General features: G+C 39.3%; 1 protein-coding gene across 5 annotated transcripts in view; it reads right to left on the reverse strand.

Moving 5' to 3' along the window:
- CFAP20DC (CFAP20 domain containing) overlaps positions 1 to 20,414 on the reverse strand; it is a 269,312-nt gene that overhangs the window by 12,723 nt on the left and 236,175 nt on the right. For 4 of the 5 annotated variants that reach the window (XM_049863557.1, XM_049863555.1, XM_049863558.1 and 1 more), the window contains one exon: positions 2,260 to 2,354. In XM_049863557.1, coding sequence (XP_049719514.1) covers positions 2,260 to 2,354 — 95 coding nt within the window. Of the gene's footprint in view, positions 1 to 2,259; positions 2,355 to 3,365; positions 3,728 to 20,414 lie in introns of those variants that run through there. The other variant, XR_007514517.1, reaches the window with a different exon arrangement.

Genomic DNA, 20,414 nt, shown 5'->3' on the forward strand with positions numbered 1-20,414 from the left:
GCCTTGGAAACCCTACAGGGCAGTTATACTGCGTCTTGTAGGATCACTATGAGTCAGAAGCGACTGGATGGCAGTGGGTATTTTTTGAGTAGGAAATCAATTCACTTGGTTCCAAAAGCAAAAAGTGATTGAGCACTGGAGCTAGGCTGCCTGGGTTTAAATCCTATCTCTGGCACCTACAGGGTCGCTATGAGTCAGAATCAATTTGATGGCAACAGGTTTGGGTTTTTTTTTTTTTTTTTTTTTTGGCCCTTATTAGTTGTGGGGCCTTGGGCAAGTTACTCAACAACTTTGTGCCTCAGTTTCCTCAGCCGTAAAAAAAAAAAAAAAAAAAGTACCCCATGGTGGTGTTGTGAGGCTAAATCTAACAGAATCAGCACAGTGCCTGGTACATAAACCAAAAAACCCAAACCAGCTGCCATCAAGTAAGCACACACAGTATGTGCTAAATGAATGGTTTTCTACAACAGGAACCCAGGGAGTGTGCCAGGCTGCCCACAGTCCTGCCCCTCTTCCCTTCTGATGTTATAAACTGATAACGGGGGCCCATTATTTTTCTATTGCAAACACTTCATAGGAGTAGAGGGAAACACTATTTCAGCTTACTGGTCAGTCTACACTGTGCTAGGCTGTCTGTCTAAAACCATGCTGTTAACATATAAAGATTAACCAAACAGGAAATACTGGTTTTTGATGGTATTAATTAGCTACAAATCTCCTAAGCATATCAGAGAAGGGTGAGGTGAGCAAATCACAGCTGACCAAAATCTGGGCTGTCAGGCAGAGGGTGCCAGGCCTGGTTACCAGTGGCCAGGACGGTCCTAAGATCCTTCTCTGAAGTTAATTCGTTAATTTGCCCTGGAAGAAAATTCTATTCACCTTCAGCATAGTTGAAGCCCTACTGTTAGGAGTACGATTTGCAATGGTGACTTCAAGTCATCTTTTCAGGCACTCATCACTAAAATATATCTTGGGTGCCTTTGCTCAAGGATCACAACCTCAGTTCTTGTGGCTTATTTAGGACAATTAACATATTACTTGTCTCCTCACAGCAAGGTCTCCTCCTGACAGCCGAGATCCTATTTTTCTGTCATTAGTAATTATAAATGTACACCTCTAGAAAGATTCATAACTTGAGGGGCATGATCTATTTTAGATAGTGAATCACAGAGACATCTCCATCCCTCGGGCAGCCTAAACGTACAGCTCAGAGTATGAGCTCTCAGTCTGAATCCTCCACACCTCAAGACAAATAGGAGGCTCCACTTTCTCCCTGGGATGGGGAGGAAAAGTAACTGGCACCTTTGTTAGAGCAATTTATATTGGTTTCAGTTCAATTTTTGCTTTTTTTTTAACTTCGGGTATAGTGTTTCGTCTTCAAAATCCAACCCAGCAAATGGTTTCAGTGAGTCCCCCTGAGGCTCTTTGTCACTCCAGTTACGCACTTTAGATTGCCCTGCACCTCCTCCAATTTCACCAAAGACTCTTTTATGTATGCCTCCTCCACGCACTCCTGACAGCCATGCTCCCCACTCACCACCAGATACGAATGCTCATCTTTAAGGCTCCCGCCAATAAAGGAACCTAGGCAAATTTTCATTCCTGCTTCCTTCCAACTTTTATATTAATAACTAGCTATGTGACAGCCTTTGTCTTAGTGAAAACATGTATCTTAGTGATGTTGGAGTATCCATTTTACAATAATACCAACAGCTAGTATTTAGTAAAAAAAAAAAAAAAAACTTACTAAATAATACCAACAGCTAGTATTTAGTAAAAAAAAAAAAAAAAACTTACTAAATAGGCACTATTAATTTTTTTTTTTTTATTATTCTAAGTAATTCAGATATACCACCTCACTGAATCTTCAGGAAAAACTTTCAGGTACATATGATCTATTTTTAGTCTTATTTTATAGATGTGGTAACCAAATTCCTAAAGGTGACACAGCTAGGAATTGGTAGTGCCAGAACTCAGAATAAGGTCTACTGACATCAAAGCCATGCTCTTACACTCTAAACTGTTCTTCACCCTGGGATTAAGCTTTAGAAGAACAAGGGTAATTTCTCTGTTATTTTCTTTTCAGTTGCAAAGAACCCATCATTCTAGAAAAATGAAGCACAGCTTACCTCATTTTGGGTGTGTAAGTCTAAGTGATTAGCTTTTAATGAAAACAGTGGCATCTCAAAGTGACTGATTTTCTCTATTTATAGCTAATTATTTTTATTTTTTTATGCATAGCATTTTTCATATTCCCACCTTGAGCACTCGAACTTCCTGAAGAATCCGGATGCTGCTCGGTTGGCTGCTGACTGGGAGGAACAATTGGTGGGCTGAACATATTTAGCCAGTCCCTAAAAAGGAAAGAAGGTGAATGAGCAACATGTTTGAAATTCCATATAAAGATTTTACTTTTGCCCTGGATTTTTAATTCCCAGGGGATTCCACAAAGAAACATTTTTCCTCCTTTATGTTTTAGAAAGACAAGCTGTGCAGATGTTAATACAAGTAGCCCCCAACATATAACAGGGTTCCATTCCCATGACTTTGACACAAGTCAGTTCTGAAGTTAAGTGGAATACTTCATTTTTTTTTTTTTAGGTTTCTTTATTCAGTATCTTTACAAATCTGATCTTTATTTGTCTTTGAGGGTTGGAAACACCAACATAAATGCACAGATATAACGACATCAGCAAAGTACATGCTGCAACACTGCACGTAGTACATATTACTAATGAAAAGATGTACAACAAAAAAAGAGTTACAAGCAAGCGTGGTTCTTCGTAACTGGAGTCTGTTGTAAGTAGGGGACTACCTGTATTCTGTTTTGCAGATCGGGTTTCTATAGAATCAATCACTTGGCTACTTTGTTCAATAAATATGTCATTTAAATGATGAAGACTACTCTCAAAGTTTCTTACTGTTGCTACTAAACTGTAGCACTGTTTCTTTCGCATAAGGAAGAAAGTTATTTCAATAACTGAGAAGAAATAGCACAGACAAAACTCCTAATGGCCTTCGGGTAAGAAATCCTGACAAAGTCACATGGCTCTTTTTATGGATGATAACTTTCCATATGGGGACTCAAAATGGAAGTTAGTCTTGGAGGGGTCATGGAACCAGTACAACGTCAGAGTCAGGGTGTCTTAACTCCGGGCTTTAGATCAGTGGAGGGCAAAGGACGGAAGAGCGAGGGGAGTCTGGCCCCAAAGTGATTCATTAATATGAGTGGTGGCAAAACCGCTCCAGAAGCACCTCCTACCTTCTCTGTCCCTCTGCCTTGAACTTCCAATGTCATTTCCCGATCTTTTTACTTTCCCTCCTTCTCAACTCTTTCCAGTCTCCCTGCTCCCTTTAGTAGATACCTGGGTGGGTGCAGTTGAAGTGGGTGACAGCCAAAAGGAATGAATCACTATATCTTCTCCTTCAAGCCCTTCTCATCTCTAAATTTGCTACTGAACTTCTTCAGTGGGAGTGGGCAGGGGAATGTGAAGGACTTTCCATCATGAATTCTATTTCTTGCATGGATATGAGCATCCTGTATCATTTACTTTATTCTTCTCAATGGCAGGATGTCCTCTTGACTACAGACCTTCTTTCTAAAACTTCATTTCCTTCTGGCTTTATCTACAATGGAAGAAGTTCCAACCAGCTCTCCAGGCCAACACGGCTCCACGTTTTCTAACATAAGACCACGGCCAAGTCACTTAACATCACTAAGCCTCATCTATAAATGGGAGATAATAATAGTACTTCAGAGTTTTGTTTGTTAGGAATAAATGAAAAAAAAAAGGATGAAAAACATTTGGAATGGATCTGGACAAAGTTTTGGGATTCAATAAATGTCAGTTATGACCACGGCATTCAATAAACGTCAGTTATGACCACGGCATTCAATAAACGTCAGTTATGACCACCATCATGTTCATCATCAGTGAAGATCACGGTGTGGCCTTTCCTACAATGATGAAACATTTGGCTTTGTTTGAATTAAACTGGTAAAGGACAGAAGAATGACTACAAGTCTACAAAGTAGAAGTCATTCACTCTTCCAGTTTAAAAAGTATCTTAATATAAAAATTACCCCATTCCTACTCGTAATATTTTAACGTATGTTCAGTTCCTGCTCACCTTAGCTATCACTCAATTATGACGGGCGAGGGTGCTGTGTAATTGGAATTCATAATAATACATTAAGGACATCAGAAAAGATGTGTCACAGACTTCCAAGCTAATGGGGCATTTTCTGGTAAGCACCTTTTATTTAGTCCATTTAATTACAGTAAACCAAAATATTCCCACATTATAGAAAATTACAAAGTCACATAAAAATTACCAGTCCAGTGACCTCATTACTCATGAAGAGTGATGGGGAGCAAGGATGAACAGGAGAAAGGTAACAATGGCACCCCAACTACACATCAGAAACTACACTACTCGAGGTCCATGGACATGGGGGAAATGTCAGTGGGAGTTGTGTGACTGCTAGGAAAGGCAAGACACTCACTTCTTAGGCCAATGATCTGATTAATGTTTTTCTTTCTTAGCAGCAGCTATGGAAAGTACAGCACTCTTCTTTCTGTAGTTTTTTCTTTTTTAAATAATCTCAGGTTTACAGGAAAGTTGCAAGAAGAGTACAAAGAGTTTCTGTATATCCTTCACCCAGGTCCTCCAATTTCAGTGTTTTATCACATTCTCTCTCTATTTAACTATCACGGGAGTTGGCAAACTATGGACCGTGGGTCAAGTCTGGTCTGCTGCTGTGGGCTGACTAGCTCATCCACTTGTTCCCTTGAAGGAATTCCCTTGCAATGAAGCTATCCAAAATCTTGCATACATTCAAATAATTGTTTGGAGGAGTATTTGAGAAATCTAAAACGTGACAGTAATTATCATACATCTTTCATTTACATTCATTTACAGAGGAGCCAACCCAGTAAAATACTTTGCACAGGAGACCTTATATTAAGAATTTCGCAATTTGCAGCAATTTATATCCAACACTTAATAACAGTTATCACTCAGTACTGGTATACATTTCTTATTCATTGAAAGAAGTTTGAGTTTTAAAAATCTTCTACATCCCTGGGGAGAGGGATGGGGCAATATCCCACTCTTGAGGGATCACAGATTCTTCTTAAAAGCTGATCAAAACTATGGGCTATATTCCTAGAAAAATGCCCATTCTTCAGGAGGTCAGAGATTCTCTAAAACCTATTCATGGACTCCTGGACCTTAAATCAAGAACTTCCCATGGCATATCATGGAAATGTTTCAAGTAGTGTAAAAACCATCCTTGGCAAACTTCTTCTCCAAAGGATAAGATAATAAATACGTTAAGTTTTATGAGCCATATGGGATCTGCAACTACTCAACTCTGATTCTAGTGCAAAAGCAACCACCAAGAGTATGTCAATGAATGGGCGTGGCTGTTCCAATAAAACCTTACTTACAAAAACAGGCAATGGATGGGTGTTATGGATTAAACTGTATCCCCCCAAAATAAGTGTTGAAATCCTAACCCTATACCTATGGATGTAATCCTCTTTGGGAATAGGGTTTTCTTTGTTATATTAATTAGATCATACCTGAGCAGGGTGGGTTCTAAATGTAATCACTTCTGAGTTATAAAAATAGCAGATTAGACACAGAGATATGAACACATGGGGGTAGGGGCAAGGATAGACTCCATGTGACAATCATCTAAAAGCCAAGGAACCAAGAAACATCTGGGTCTACCTACAAGAAAGAAATCAACATGTCCAAGATCCTAATTTGGACTTTCAGCCTCCAGGACTGGGAGAAAAGAAATTTCGGTGATTTAAAGCCATGCATTTGTGGTACTCGTGTTACAGCAGCACTAGAAAACTAAGACTGTGAGATTTGGCCCCTGGGCTATAGTTTGATGAGCCTGCCTTAGAAGAAGGAAGGAATTGTGAAGAAGAAAAGTCTCAAGGTTCTTATGAAAATTCCTGTCAATTTTCCTCCTAAATACCCTTTGAATCTATCTACTTCTCGAAAGTCCAAGCAACTCCCTTGCCTCCTGTTCTCTGTAGCAAAAGCTCTTAATTGATCCTTTCATATTCATTCATTCTGGCTTCATTTCCCCTCTGTTCCCCACACTACAGCCAAAATACTAACTTGGTCATGTTAATCTCTTGCCTAAAACCCTTCCCTGTCATTAGGAAGTCATGGTACTTGAGAGAAAGACCAAAATCTTTACCGTGGCGATCTTTACTGAGGCTTTGCACAGACTAGTCTCTAGGTATTTCTCCAACCTCATCTTGCACTGCCTGCTTTCACTCACTATGCCAACCTGTACTGGTCTTTTCTCCATTCCTGGAGTGTGCCATGCTCCCTACCACCATGGGGGCTTTGCTCGGGTTGTGCCCCATTGCCTAGCCCATTCTCTCCTCCCCTACTCCTACCCTCCTTTGGCCTGGTGAACTCATAGCCAACATTTGGATTTCGGCTCAAGCATCACACTCACAGGAAGTCTTCCCTAACACCTGCCTCCCCATTCTAGCTCAAGTTCCCTTGTTACTCTTCCTCGAAGAACAACTGTGATCTTCTCCTCAAGAGCTCTTGCCTCTGCTCATAATTATTTTCTCCCTTATTTGCTTATTTGATTAATGAATGCTCCCCAATTTGACTCTAACTAGCACCTAGCTGAGTGACTGGTTACCCACTGTTGACCCACTGCACAGAACAGGCACTCATGGCTGTTGAAAGAGTCCCTGTGCCAGCCTAGTTTCTGTAACAATAAATACTGCTGCTATCAAAAAAAAAAAAAAAAATTTTATTGCAAGGCACTGTGCACTTTCCCTCCATCTTGCACTTTCTTCACTGTCAGGGAACATGCTGCTTCCTCATCATGTATTTGGTACATACATAATTTGGGGTGAATCTGGGGGCACACACCTGCTTCTTTATAGCCAAGGCGGAAAAATCTAATTTTCTGCCTCAGAAAACAGAATGCTAGTTCGGAAATGTATTTACTAGCATAAAGACTAAGAAAATAAATGTTCTTTAGTTTTTTCAAATTTAAACATACAAAAAGACTTCTCAATAGCATTCTCATAGGATTCATCTCCCATGTGAAACTGGAAGCTCCAATTAGAAGCTGCAGGGTTTTCTGTGTGTGTTTAAGATGGACAGAGTAAGTATGAAGATATTTTGTTGTTTTATTTTGGTCTGTTTTCCTCAGGAGGTCTCTAACCAGATTCCCAGTGTTGGAAGAAACCTTAAAATCTACTATTCCAACAGCCATCTAATTTTTTAATCCCTTCCATAACATCTGTATTTGATTGCCGTCAGTCACTGGGTAACTACTGCTTCCAAAGACCACATTCATCTTCAAATAGTTTTGACTGTTAAAATTTTTTTTTTCCATGTTGAGGCAGAGTCTGTTTTCTTTTCTTCTCTATCTGTTTCTCCTATCTTTACCTCTTGGGGTTTTCAAGGGACAAGTCTAATCTTAATCTCTCTTCGAGACAGTCCTTCGAGAACTCCTCCCTCCCCTTCTCCTTGGAAGTCACCTCTAACCACATGGTTTCCTGACAGTCACTATATTTAAACGTATGTAAGATTTTAGTCAGCTTCATTGCATGGGAACTCCTTCAAGGGAACCTCTCCCTTGACCAAATCTATTTCTCGCTGCATCAAAATAAAGCGTGCAATGCACAGAAGTCTCCTGAGAAGACATCTTCTTTTTGTTATCCTCTAAGAGAGAAGATCTCTAGTGATAGTTGTTTGACTCAAAGGTATTATACTCTAATAAGGGATATTTTAGGTTCTTTCTGGGTGTCCCATTCATGTACTATCTAAATTAAATTTAAATAGTTATTGAGTGCCCTTTCGCCCAACACTGTGCGATACCTGGGACACTCAGCAAATATAACACATAGTCCCAAAAAAGAGGGCGAAGATGTAAATAGATGAGTCAAAAGAAAGGACATATAAATGCCCCCCCACCAAACCTATGGAAAGATGTTTGGCCTTGGATACAATTAAATAAATGCGAATTAAAATAATGAGATACTATTTTTTTTTTTTATTGACATACATCAGCTTGGCAGAAGTTATAAAGTTTGATGAAACTTGGTCTGGGTGAGATTAGGGAGATGAGGACTCTCATACACTGCTGATGGGAGTGGAACTGGTGAGAAATTTGGCAATATCTATCAAAATTACCTTTTGGCCAAGTTAATTCTACTGCTAGGAATTTATTATAAACAAGCTTGCCCAAGCTCACAAAGATAGGCGCACAGGATGTTTATTACAGCAATGCTTACGGTAACAAAAAGCTGGAAACCACCTAGAAGTCCATCAGCAGAGAACTGGGTGAATAATGATGGTATAGCCAAACAATGAATTAATATCCAGCCCCGAACAAAGACTGTGGCCAATTTATGTGTGGATTCAGAAAGATGTCCAAGAGGTATTCAGTAAAAATTACGAAAGCAAGTTGTAGAACAGTATAGAGTCTCATCCAATATATGTAGCCAAAAGGAGTCCCAAGAGACTGTTAACCGTCATCACGTCTGGGAGTAGGAGCGGAGTTGGGGGTGGGAGAAGTAAGACTTATTTTTCACTTTCCCCTCTCTGCTCTGTTTAAAAATTTTTTTTTTACTACCCTCTTTTTTAAAGGCAGACTGCTTCTATTCAGGTACTTTTGATTTGACAAGTGATCTGCAAGTAAACCCTTCTGAAACACAGGTTTAAAAGATCTAAAAAGTGTTTTAGGTCAAAGCATTTACTGGAAAGAGGTGCTAGATTGGTCCCTCAAAAGGGGTTGCCTTCCTCATGCCCACTTGTATCATCAGAGCAGATCATAGCAGCCTTCCCCACTGGAAATATGAACTTCAATGACAAAAGCAGAACATTTTGAGTTTTCAACAAATGTTGGTAATGTTCCTGGAAATAGTCAGGTTTTCGTGTGCATAAACAACAGCTTGCTTTATCTAATGCTATAGCTATGACTCATAAAATGGGTGGTGGCTTTTTTTTTTCTTTTACTGCGTCATTCACAAGTCTGGTTATTAAAACAAATGGCTCCTGGGCTGAAATCTAAAATGTCAGCTCTGACAATTCAATGGTATAACTTGACAAAGAATGGTTATCATGGAAAAGTGGGAAGATACTCTACAATACAGGGAAAGTCAGGCTAAAAGCTTGCAGGGAACACCCAGACTTTTTTCATTCTAGGAGATGTATTCACGTGAATATGTGAAAAGAAGCTTAATATTATGTTTTAATCTGCTTTTCAAAAGATTTCTTTTTTAGTTGCTGGAAGATAAAAGGCCTCAGCCTCATGGAAAGTGAGACAGTGACTCACTTATCCTTTACCTTTCACTGGAGGGGAATCATTTTTGGCTGAAAATTCTCAAGGAAGCCAGTTTATTTCCTCAAAACAGAAAAAACTAATCAAGCATTGTCTGATTAATTAGAGACACTTGAAAAAAAATGCTATCAAAGCTTACGGCTGTAATCAATTTAATCAACATGCAAGGAGCCAATCTATGGTTTTCTTGATTAACAAAGCAGAATGTTAAACAGAGAAGTGTGACACTGTAGTGCCATTAGCTAAAGCTACAAACTGGGTGTTTTCTCTAAATATTCAAAGTCAGATCAGGATAAAGAGAAAATTCTTATTCATAGTCTGTTTCTTACTATGAGAACCATGAACATTTCAATTCTTCTTCTTGATATTTCCATGCAGGAAAAATAAGCTTCATCTAAGTAGCAGAAATGAGTAACTTCAGAATGCTTCAATGAAGACACACAAAAAATCAACTACCTAGAAAGATCACACAGTAAAATGGAGATACAAAAAAGCGATATGAAATTTCTCTCAGTTTAGTCACATCCAAGTTGATTATGGTTTTCAGCACGAACAGACACGCCAGACATAAAGAGATGAAATTTTTCTTATCACATTTTTTAAGATGTGACTGTAAAATGCATCTATACAGTGTCTGATGGGTAAAGCAGAAAATTAAATTTGCTTGTTTTATTTGCAAGAAGTCAGTCTAAATGTCAAGATGTCTAATACAAGATTGGTTTATTAATAGTTTGTTTCTTGCTCTTTAAAACCAGTTTTAACTATAAAGTGATGATTACATTCTGTGTAGCCAATCTTTACAACACAGATCTGGGGTTTTATCTGTTAAAACAGCAATGCTCAATCTTTTGGGAGTAAAATTTCCCGTTTTGGTTCTTGGAATTTAGTAAGAATACAAATACCTGCTAACTAGAGTGTTACAATCAGATATTAGGTATGTTGCATATAATGTTATCAAAAATAGTTTCACTATGAAACATGCAAATAATTTACAAAAACAATAGACTGAAAAGAATTCAAGGTAATCTCTCTAAGATCAATCTCATTCATGTATGTTTTCTAGAGTGAAAGGGAAAGAGATGGTGTACATGGCTTAAAGTAGTCACTCAATAAATACTTACGGAATGAACCATTAAGAGTTAAAGCCTAACCATTAGTAATGTACTGTGGTAGCTATGATTTCTGTTGGGCTAACATGCTTTTCCTCTCCCCTTTCTTCTGAGAACTTAGCTCTTCTTTCCCACGGGCGACTCACTTCATGTTGTTTTGGAGGGTTAGTTAAGCCTTCCTTTTGTCATCAGGAAAAACCAACCCCTAGAAATAGACCAATCCCTAGAAATGTTTCGTAAAGTAGAAGGTCAGTGAAAATGAGAGGAAATCTCAATGAGATGGATTGATACAATAGCCACAAAAATGGGCTCAAACATATCAAAGATCATGGAAATTATACATGACCGGGCAACATTTCATTCTGTTATACACAAGGTCGCCATAAGTTGGAGCCGACTTGACAGCAACTAACAAGCCTTCCTTTAGTTCCAATACAAGAGCAGGCATAAGACCCAAGCCAGGTCAGAATCTACTCTTGGACCTAGGCTTTGTTTATGAGCAGTGACCATATTGCAAACAGGAATTTCCCAGGGGCTGGATTAGACAACAAGACAATAGACAGAGAAGCAGCAAAGAGATGGCGGGACATATTCCCTATTCCACCATTTGAAGTCTGGGATCCAGTCTTGCCTGGAGATCCGCCTTTGGACTTTTTCTTATGAGAGCCTATTGTTGTTAGGTGCTGTCCACTCAGTTTCATAGCAACCATGTACAACAGAACAAAGCATTTCCTGCTCCTGTGCCGTCCTCACAATCGTCATTATGCTTGAGCCCATGATTGCAGCCACTGTGTCAATCCATCTCATTGAGGGTCTTCCTCTTTTTTGCTGACCCTCTACCAAGCATGACATCCTTCTCCAGGGACTCGTCCTTCCTCACAACATGTCCAAAGTATGTGAGATGAGGTCTTGCCATCCTTGCTTCTAAGGAGGATTGTTCTTCTGAAGTCCATGGTGTATTCAATATTCTTCGCCAACACCATAATTCAAAGGCATCAATTGTTCCTTGGTCTTCCTTATTCATTGTCCAGCTTTTGCATGCATATGAAGTGATTTAAAACACCATGGCTTGGGTCAGGTGTACCTTAGTCCTCAAAGTGACACTTTTCACTTTAGCTTTACAACACTTTAAAGAGGTCTTTAGCAGCAGATTTGTCCAATGCAATATGTCATTTGATTTTTTGACTGCTGCTTCCATGGGTATTGATTGTGGATCCAAGTAAAATGAAATCTCTGACAACTTCAATCTTTTCTCCACTTATTATGATGTTGCTTACTGGTCTAGTTGTGAGGGTTTCTGTTTTATGTTGAGGTGCAGTCCACACCGAAGGCTGTACTCTTTGATTTTCATCAGCAAGTGCTTCAAGTCATCTCCACTTTCAGCAAGCAAGGCTGTGTCATGTGCATATTGCAGGTTGTTAATGAGTCTTCTTCCAATCCTGATGCCACATTCTTCTTCGTATAGTCCAGCTTCTCGGATTATTTGCTCAGCATACAGACTAAATATGGTGAAAGGATACAACCCTGATGCACACTTTTCTTGATTTTAAACCACACAGTATCCCTTTGTTCTGTTTGAACAACTGCCTCTTGGTCTATACACAGGTTCCTCAAGGGCGTGATTAAGTGTTCTGGAATTTCTATTCTTCGCAATGTTATCCACAATTTGTTATGATCCACACAGTCAAATGTCTTTGCACAGTAAATAAAACAGAGGTAAATATCTTCCTGGTAGTCTCTACTTTCAGCCAAGATTCATCTGACATCAGCAATGATATCCCTTGTTCCATGTCCTCTTCTGAATCTGGCTTGAATTTCTGGCAGTTCCCTGTCGATGTGCTGCTGCAAGTGCTTCCGAATCACCTTCAGTAAAATTTTATTTTTGTCTGATACTGATGTTGTTTGATAATTTCCACATTCTGTTGGATCACCTTTCTTTGGAATGGACACATACATGGATCTCTTCCAGTCATAGTAGCTGTGTTGAAAATTTCTTGGCATAGACGAGTGAATGTTATCTGCTGAAACATTTCAATTGGTATTCTGTCAATTCCTGGAACCTTGTTTTTCACCAATGTCTTCAGTGTAGCTTGGACTTTCTCCTTCAATGCCACTGGTTCTTGATCATATGCTACCTCTTGAAATGGCTGAACGTCAACCAATTCTTTTTGGTACAGTGACTCTGTGTATTCCTTCTATCTTCTTTTGATGGTTCCTGCGTCATTCAATATTTTGCCCATAGAATCCTTCAATATTGCAACTCAAGGCTTGAATTTTTTCTTCAGTTCTTTCAGCTTGAGAAATGCTAAGGTGTTCTTCCCTTTTGGTTTTCTAACTCTGGGTCTTTGTACATTTCATTATAATACTTTGTCTTCTTGAGCTGCCATATGAAGTCTTCTGTTCAGCTCTCTTACGTGATCATTTCTTCCATTTGCTTAAGCTGCTCTAAGTTCTGGAGCAAGTTTCAGAGCCTCTTCTGACATCCATTTTGGTCTTTTCTTTCCTTAGTCTTTTTAATGTTTTTTTGCTTTCTTCATGTATGATGTCCTTGACGTCACTACACAACTTGTCTGGTCTTCGATTATTAGTGTTCAGTGTGTTAAATATATACTTGAAATATCTACATATACCCAAAAGGTCATACATTGGCTTTTATGGACTTGTTCTAATTTTCTTCAGCTTTAATTTGAACTTGGATATGAGCAACTGATGGTCTGTTCCACAGTTGGCCCCTGGCCTTTTTCTGATTGATGATATCGAGCTTCTCCATGGTTTCTTTCCACAGATGTAGTTGATCTGACTCCTGTGTATTCCATCGGGTGAAGTCCATGTGTATAGTCAGTGTCTGTGTTGTTGAAAAAGGTATTTGCAATGTGTAAGTTGCTGGTCTTGCAAAATTCTACCATGTGATCTCCAGCATTGTTTCTATTGCCAAGGCTGTATTTTCCAACTACTGATCCATCTTTGTTTCCAACTTTCACATTCCAATCACCAGTAATTATCACTGCATCTTGATTGTATGTTTGATCTATTTCAGACTGCAGAATTTGGTAAAAATCATCAATTTCTTCATTTTTGGCTTTAGTGGTTGGTGTGTAAATTTAAATAATACTCATATTAACTGGTCTTCCTGGTATGCTTATGTATATTATCATATCATTGACAGTATTGTACTTCAGGATAGATCTTGAAATGTTCTTTCTGATGATGAATGTGACACCATTCCACTTTAATCTGCCATTCCTGGCATAGCAGACCATATGATTATCCAATTCCAAATGGCCAGTACCAGTCCATTTCAGCTCACTAATGCCTAGGATATCAATCTTTGTAATTATTTCATTTCATTTTTGATGACTTCCCATTTTCCTAGATTCATACTTGAACATTCCATGTTTCAATTATTAATGGATGTTTACAGCTGTTTCTTCTCATTTTGAGTCATGCCACATCAGCAAATGAAGGTCCCAAAAGCTTGACTTCATCCATATTATTAAAGTCAACTCTACTTTGAGGAGGCAGCTCTTCCACACTCATATTTTGAGTGTCTTCCAACCTGAGGGGCTCATCTTCCAGCACTATATCAGACAATGTTCTATTGCTATTTACAAGGTTTTCACTGGCCAATTTTTCAGACGTAGACAGGCCAGGTCCTTCTTCCTAGTCTGTCTTTGTCTGGAAGCTCTGCTGAAACCTGTCCACCATGGGTGTCCCTGCTGGTATTTGAAATACCAGTGGTATAGCCTCCAGCATCATAGCAACATGCAAGCTATCACAGTACAACAAACTGACAGATGAGCGGTGGTGAAAGCCTCTAAATGCCTGTTTTTGCTTAAGCTAGTTTGAATTGAGTTTGTGTGTCCTGTAACTAACAGTGTCCTGGCTCGTGTCCATTAAAGCGTGCCCATGTGAATGACATCCATGTTTTCACAGCAGAAAAATAAAGGCTAAGAAAAACATACACAGTTATTATAGTTCTCAGGAGGCCTTTAGAAGCTCTATATTTCTACGGGATAGGCCTAAATGTTCTCTTTTTATCTACCACAAGTCGCACACAAAACGAGGCCTTTTCATCCCAAATGAACATGGCTTCATTGAAGATGCAGGGGAAACAACTGTCCCCTCAATATCTCTGAGAAACATTAAAAAATATCTGAATGTCTGCTTTATGCCACTGTTCTAGGTATTGGCAATAGAGTGGTCACAAGACTCAGTCCCTGCTAGCATGCAACTTACAGTAGAGACAGGCAACGAATACAAAAAAATAAATAAATAAAATACAAAGCAGGTATATTATTTCAAATAGGAAAAAGTGCTGTAAAAGTGATTTGAGAAATTTTAAACAAGACTTAAGGAGTATTTCATATTAACAGCTCTAGCACACAATAAAGGTGACAGGCTCTCATAAAAACTCTAACCCACTGCATAGACTGCTTCTGAATGTACAGCAAGAAGGCGAAGGCTCACAGAATGGCTGATTTGGGGCCATCTCGCAGAGATGGATATTTATAACATAACAGACCTCTCAGACAAACAAATTAAATTCACATTTAAACCATGGCTACCAGGAAAACCCTATCACTGAGAATCTACAGACATTTTTGAGCTCCTAAATGTACACAGGGAAACCCTGGTGGTGTAGTGGTTAAGAGCTACATCTGCTAACCAAAAGGTCAGCAGTTTGACTCTACCAGGTGCTCTTTGAAAACTCTATACGGCAGTTCTACTCTGACCTATAGGGTCGCTATGAGTCGGAATTGACTCGACGGCAATGGGTTTGGTTTTTTAAAAGTACACAGCAGTGCCTCTGGGTGATGCAAATGGTTAACATGCTCAGTTACTAACTGGAAGGTTAGGTTTGAGCCCACCCAGGGCTTCCTTGGAAGAAAGACTTGGTGATCTACTTCAGCCACTGAAAACCCCATGGAGCAGAGTTCTACTCCGACACACATAGGGTCGTCACGGGTAGGAACTGACTCCACGGCAGGTGGCAGTGGTAGCTCTGGTAATGTAGAACACGGTACGAGAGAGAGTGGTGAAGCAATGGGGAATCTAAGAGAAAGTTCCGTGGCTTTAGATTGACCATGCAACTTCCAGAATCAATGTACTAAAACCTAGAAAGCCATGACCAGTCACAAAAAGGGACTATTCCCATGCTGTGTATCTGCATGAACAAGTGGCTAAGGTGGGGCTGTGGTGACAGCAGCAACGACCACATTGTTGTTGTGAGTTACCGTCCATTTCATTCTGACTCACTACCACAAGAGAAAACACATCAACAATCAAATGTATAGCTGTACACTAGAAATACATTTGGGGCACTGATGTAGCACGTAATTTAAGTTGCGCAGGTTTTGATCTAAGCTCAAAATTCCTTTTAGCTGTGTAGCCTTTGGGTTAAAATCTATGCCTCTGTGTCCTCATCTGGAACATGGGAATTACAGAACCGACCACTCCAGGTTGTGGTAATGATTAAACAAAGCAATACAGTGTCTACGTAAACTCCTTTCACAGTGTCTACTACAGAGATGGAATCAATAAATGATAGTTGTAGTGTAGTAATAGCGGTAGTAGTTGTTACTATTAACTTGGAATAACAAAAAGATCCACTCTAAAGCAACTCTCTGGATCTTTTAAAAAGTTGTAAGAGGCTGCGTTTTAAATGGTTTGTAACTAAGTCATTAGCAAATCAAGAGCAGAAAGCTTTGCAGCCTCTTCCAACTTTAACTAGAGAATAATTGCCTTAAAACTAGAACACAAAATAGAACCATCTAAACCTTTCTGAGGAATGATGGGACTTAATGGTGCAGAAAGGGTGGGTGGGGTTTAACTTAATGCTTTAATTTAGCTCTCTGGGCTTTTGTAAAGAGTAACTACAGGGTATCATTTTCGTCACTAAGTGTGTCAGGTTATCAGATACCATATTTGTGTACTGATTTCCATTTTCTTTTCAAAGTTTGCTTGCGCCTTTATCTATGTTCAGTAGTCAAATAAAACAACGATATGCTAAAAAGAAGTCTCTGTGAGGTGAATGACAATTTAATTTTCCTCCAGTGTTGGCTGGTTGCACAAGAAAATAAAGAACTGGAGAAAGCTGACAGGATCTAATTGTGACATTTCAGTTAACGAAAAATATTGTGATAGAATGCGGATGTGGGTGATAAATGGACTTTTGAACAGATATGATGGTAAATGCTATTTTAAAAACATTGGTAGGAAATAATCCAGAATTCTTTGTTGCTTGGGCCACGCCAGTGAGTAAATTGGGCTTGCTAGGGAGGGCAGTAATTCTTTCAAGTCTCCAAGCTACCACCGCCTTCATAATTATTTATGGAGTTATTCTGACTGTTAGTCAACATAATATCAACAAGCTCTTGCTCTACGAAAAGCTTACATAAGAAATTTTAAAAAGGTAGAAAAATACAGAAACATTGAAATATCAGACAGAGCAAACTGACGGATATACTAAGAAGTGCACCACTGATTCTTGGTAATAAATTCTTGTATTCAAGTATAACACATAGAAAAGTGCATGAGTAATAAACTTAAGCTCAATGAATGATCACAAAGTGAACACAGCCTTGTACCCACCACCTGGGTTAAGAGATAGAGGCTTCTCTTACTCCTCCTCCTAATTTCATTTTACTTGGGTCCATAATCAATGCCCACAGAAGCAGCAGTCGAGAAATCTAACAACACATTGCACTGGGCAAATCTGCTGCTAACTCTTTAAAGTGTTGAAAAGCAAAGATGTCACTTTAAGGACTAAGGTGCACCTGACCCAAGCCATGGTATTTTCAATGATCTCATATGAATCGACTCGAGGGCATTGAGTTTTCTGGGCATAAGTATACGAGAGAAGGACAATGAATAAGGAAGACCAAAGAAGAGTTGATGCCTTTGAATTGTGGTGTTGGTGAAGGATGTTGAATATACCCTGGACTACCAGAAGAACCAAAAAATCTGTGCTGGAAGAAGTACAGTCAGTGTACTCCTTGGAAGTGAGGACCCACATACTTTGGACACGTTATCAGGAGGGACCAATCTCTAGAGAAGGACATCACAGTTGGTAAGGTAGAGGGTAGGCGAAAAAGAGGAAGACATTCAACAAGATAGACTGACACGGTAGCTACAACAATGGACTCAAACATAGCAACAATTGTGAGGACGGCTCAGTGTTCCATTCTGTGGTACATGGGGTCGCTATGAGTCGGAACTGACTTGACGGCACCTAACAATACAACAACTCTTCCCCAAAGCCAACCCTGATAGTGATTTCGAACACTGTAGATTCATTTGCCTGTTTTTTAACACGGTGTGAATGGGATCATACAATATCTTTCCTCAGTTGTTGAGCTTCTTTCACTGAACGCTACATTTGTAAGATTCATCCATGTTTTTGAATGTAAACAGTACTCCACTGTGTGAATATACTACACTTGAGTACCGATGGAAATTTAGTTGCCTCCAGTTTGGGGCTATCGTGTGTTTGTATCTGTCTTCGTGTGCACACATGTACGCATTTCTACTGGTGATATATCCAGGAGGGCAGATGTTGAATATAAGGATATGATATATCCTGTCTGCATAGATTCTGCCAAAACAACTTTTCAAAGTCATTTTATCAGTTTACACTCCTGCCAGTGGTGTGTGAGAGCTCCAGGTGCTCCATCTCCTCACCATTCTGATGGGCTGTAGTGGAATCGCACAGTACTTTTCATTTGCATTTCTCTGTGATAGCTAATGACTTTATATGCATTTCATAAGTTTACTGGCCATTTAGAGATCTTCTTTTGTCAAATGCCTGCTCAAGTCTCTTGGTCATTTTTGTTTTCTTATGTTTTTTTTTTTTTTAATTGATTTGTAGTTCTTTACATATTCTGCAAAGAAGCCTGCCATGTGTTGCAAAAATCTTTCTATACTGTCCAGTATGGCTTTTTACCTTCTTAATGGTGCTCTGTAATGAAAAAGATAAGTTCCTAAATTTTAATATAGACCAATTTATCGCTATTTTTCTTTACTGTGAGTGAAATTTGAGAGCTGTTTGAGAAATCTTTTCCTAACCCAAGGTTATGAAGGTATTCTGTGATGTCATTGTCTAGAATTGCAGTATTCAATATGGTGGTCATTAGCCACAGGTGGTTTCTGAGCACTTGAAATGGGCTAGCTTAAACTGATGGGCTTTAAGAGTAAAATATACACTGGACTTCAAGGATTTAGTATGACAAAAAAAAAAAGTAAAATATGTCTTTAGTAATTTTTCATATTGATTACATGTTTTCTTCCTCCAGACGAGACTGACCTTTGCTTCTGGCAGGCATTTAGGGGAGGGTCAGATCACCGTAATCCAGTCAGGGACTGGGAATATTAAAAATGAGTCTTTAATCCTCATGAAAGCTGGTCTATTTCTGGTTCAGTCTTTTACCTAGGCTGTGGCATTTTGGGGCTTAGGTACCATGGTGGGTCTTGAACTCCAATTTCTGTCCCCCAAGACCATGAAGCTGTTTAAGACTCTGTTCAGCTCCTCAGCCTCTCAGCTGCTGCTTTCTGAGTGGCATTTTCTTGAGAAAAGCGACACACGGTGCATGACTGCCTCTCCTGCTTTCCTTCTCTCCTGGAAAGACCCCACAAATCCTCACTGGCTTGGAAGCTCTCCATTAGCTTCAGTCAGATGACTTTTGTATTTTGTTCAGCTTTTCTGGTCATTCTCAGAGGAAGATCACTGTGAAACAGCCTAGCCTGCCACTGCCAGAAGCAGAACTCATATAAATTAGTTTAAAAATGTATGTATTATGCACATCACCTAATTTTGTAGGGTTTTAGTCACAGATGATGTGGAGAACTGAAGCAGGGTTGTGGAGAAGGATCAGTCCTCATCTCACATCAGCCAATGATGGTTTTACAGAACAGGATGACTTTCAGAGTAGGAGCTATTAACAAGATGGTAATTCCAGGCTTAGGGAATATCATGTAGAACTACAAATAGATTCCATTTGATAACCCAGTTGATTATAAATGAATAATTGGAAACGCTAGCTCAAAGGAGACAAGTTGGTTATGAATCATATGCTAATTCTCCTTGGCAGTAATGTCCGGGGTACATTATTGAGAAGGATTTTGAGTTTCCATCCGGGATCAGTGGGCAAGAGGGTTGTGATTCACTAGCAATGTCTGCCATGGACAAAGGACAGTGGACAGCTGCACATGAATGTGTATCATAACATCTCAGAATACTATAGTGACTGAATAATCATACACCAAATGTACGAGGGCATTGGACTGTTTGCAAATTAAAATAATTTAAAGTCATCATAATGATCAACATTAACATGGCAGAACATTGTTAGTGGAAGATCAAAGGGCTTTATATTTGACTATATATGCTATTAATAAATGGCCTGTGTGTATAGTGAGCACAATTTTCAAATTTATGTAAGACATTGGGCTGAGAGAGAATAGGTTGGTTGACAGAATCAAGATTCATAATGATGACGACTGTGATGAAAAATGGTTCAGAAACCAATATTTTTTTCCATGAATATTTACCAAACTTCTATTTTGTGCCAGGTCCTGGCATGAATTGCAATGGTGAGCAAAAATAGACACTCTCCTGTCCTCATGAAGCTTACGGTGTGGAGGGTGAGACAAACATGAATCAGATAATCATACAAAAATGCACAAATGCCATGAAGTTCAAAGGTGCTTGAGAACAAGTGAATATGGATGTGAGGTCTCCCCTTGGGGAGTGATGCTTGAGAGGAAATCTAATGGTGAATAGTTGTTAACCAGATAGGGTGGGAGTCAGGGTAGTGGAAGAACATTCTAGGGAGAGGGAACAATGGGCACAAGCCCTGAGGCAGCAGGCAGGTGTGAGAAGGAGAAAGGAGGCCAAGGTAGTGAGAGCATTGATCTCCAATGAAAAATGCTACAAAATAAGGTGGGACAGGTAGGCATGAGCCAAA

The sequence above is a fragment of the Elephas maximus genome, chromosome 20, assembly GCF_024166365.1.
Source record: "Elephas maximus indicus isolate mEleMax1 chromosome 20, mEleMax1 primary haplotype, whole genome shotgun sequence".
NCBI lineage: Eukaryota > Metazoa > Chordata > Mammalia > Proboscidea > Elephantidae > Elephas > Elephas maximus.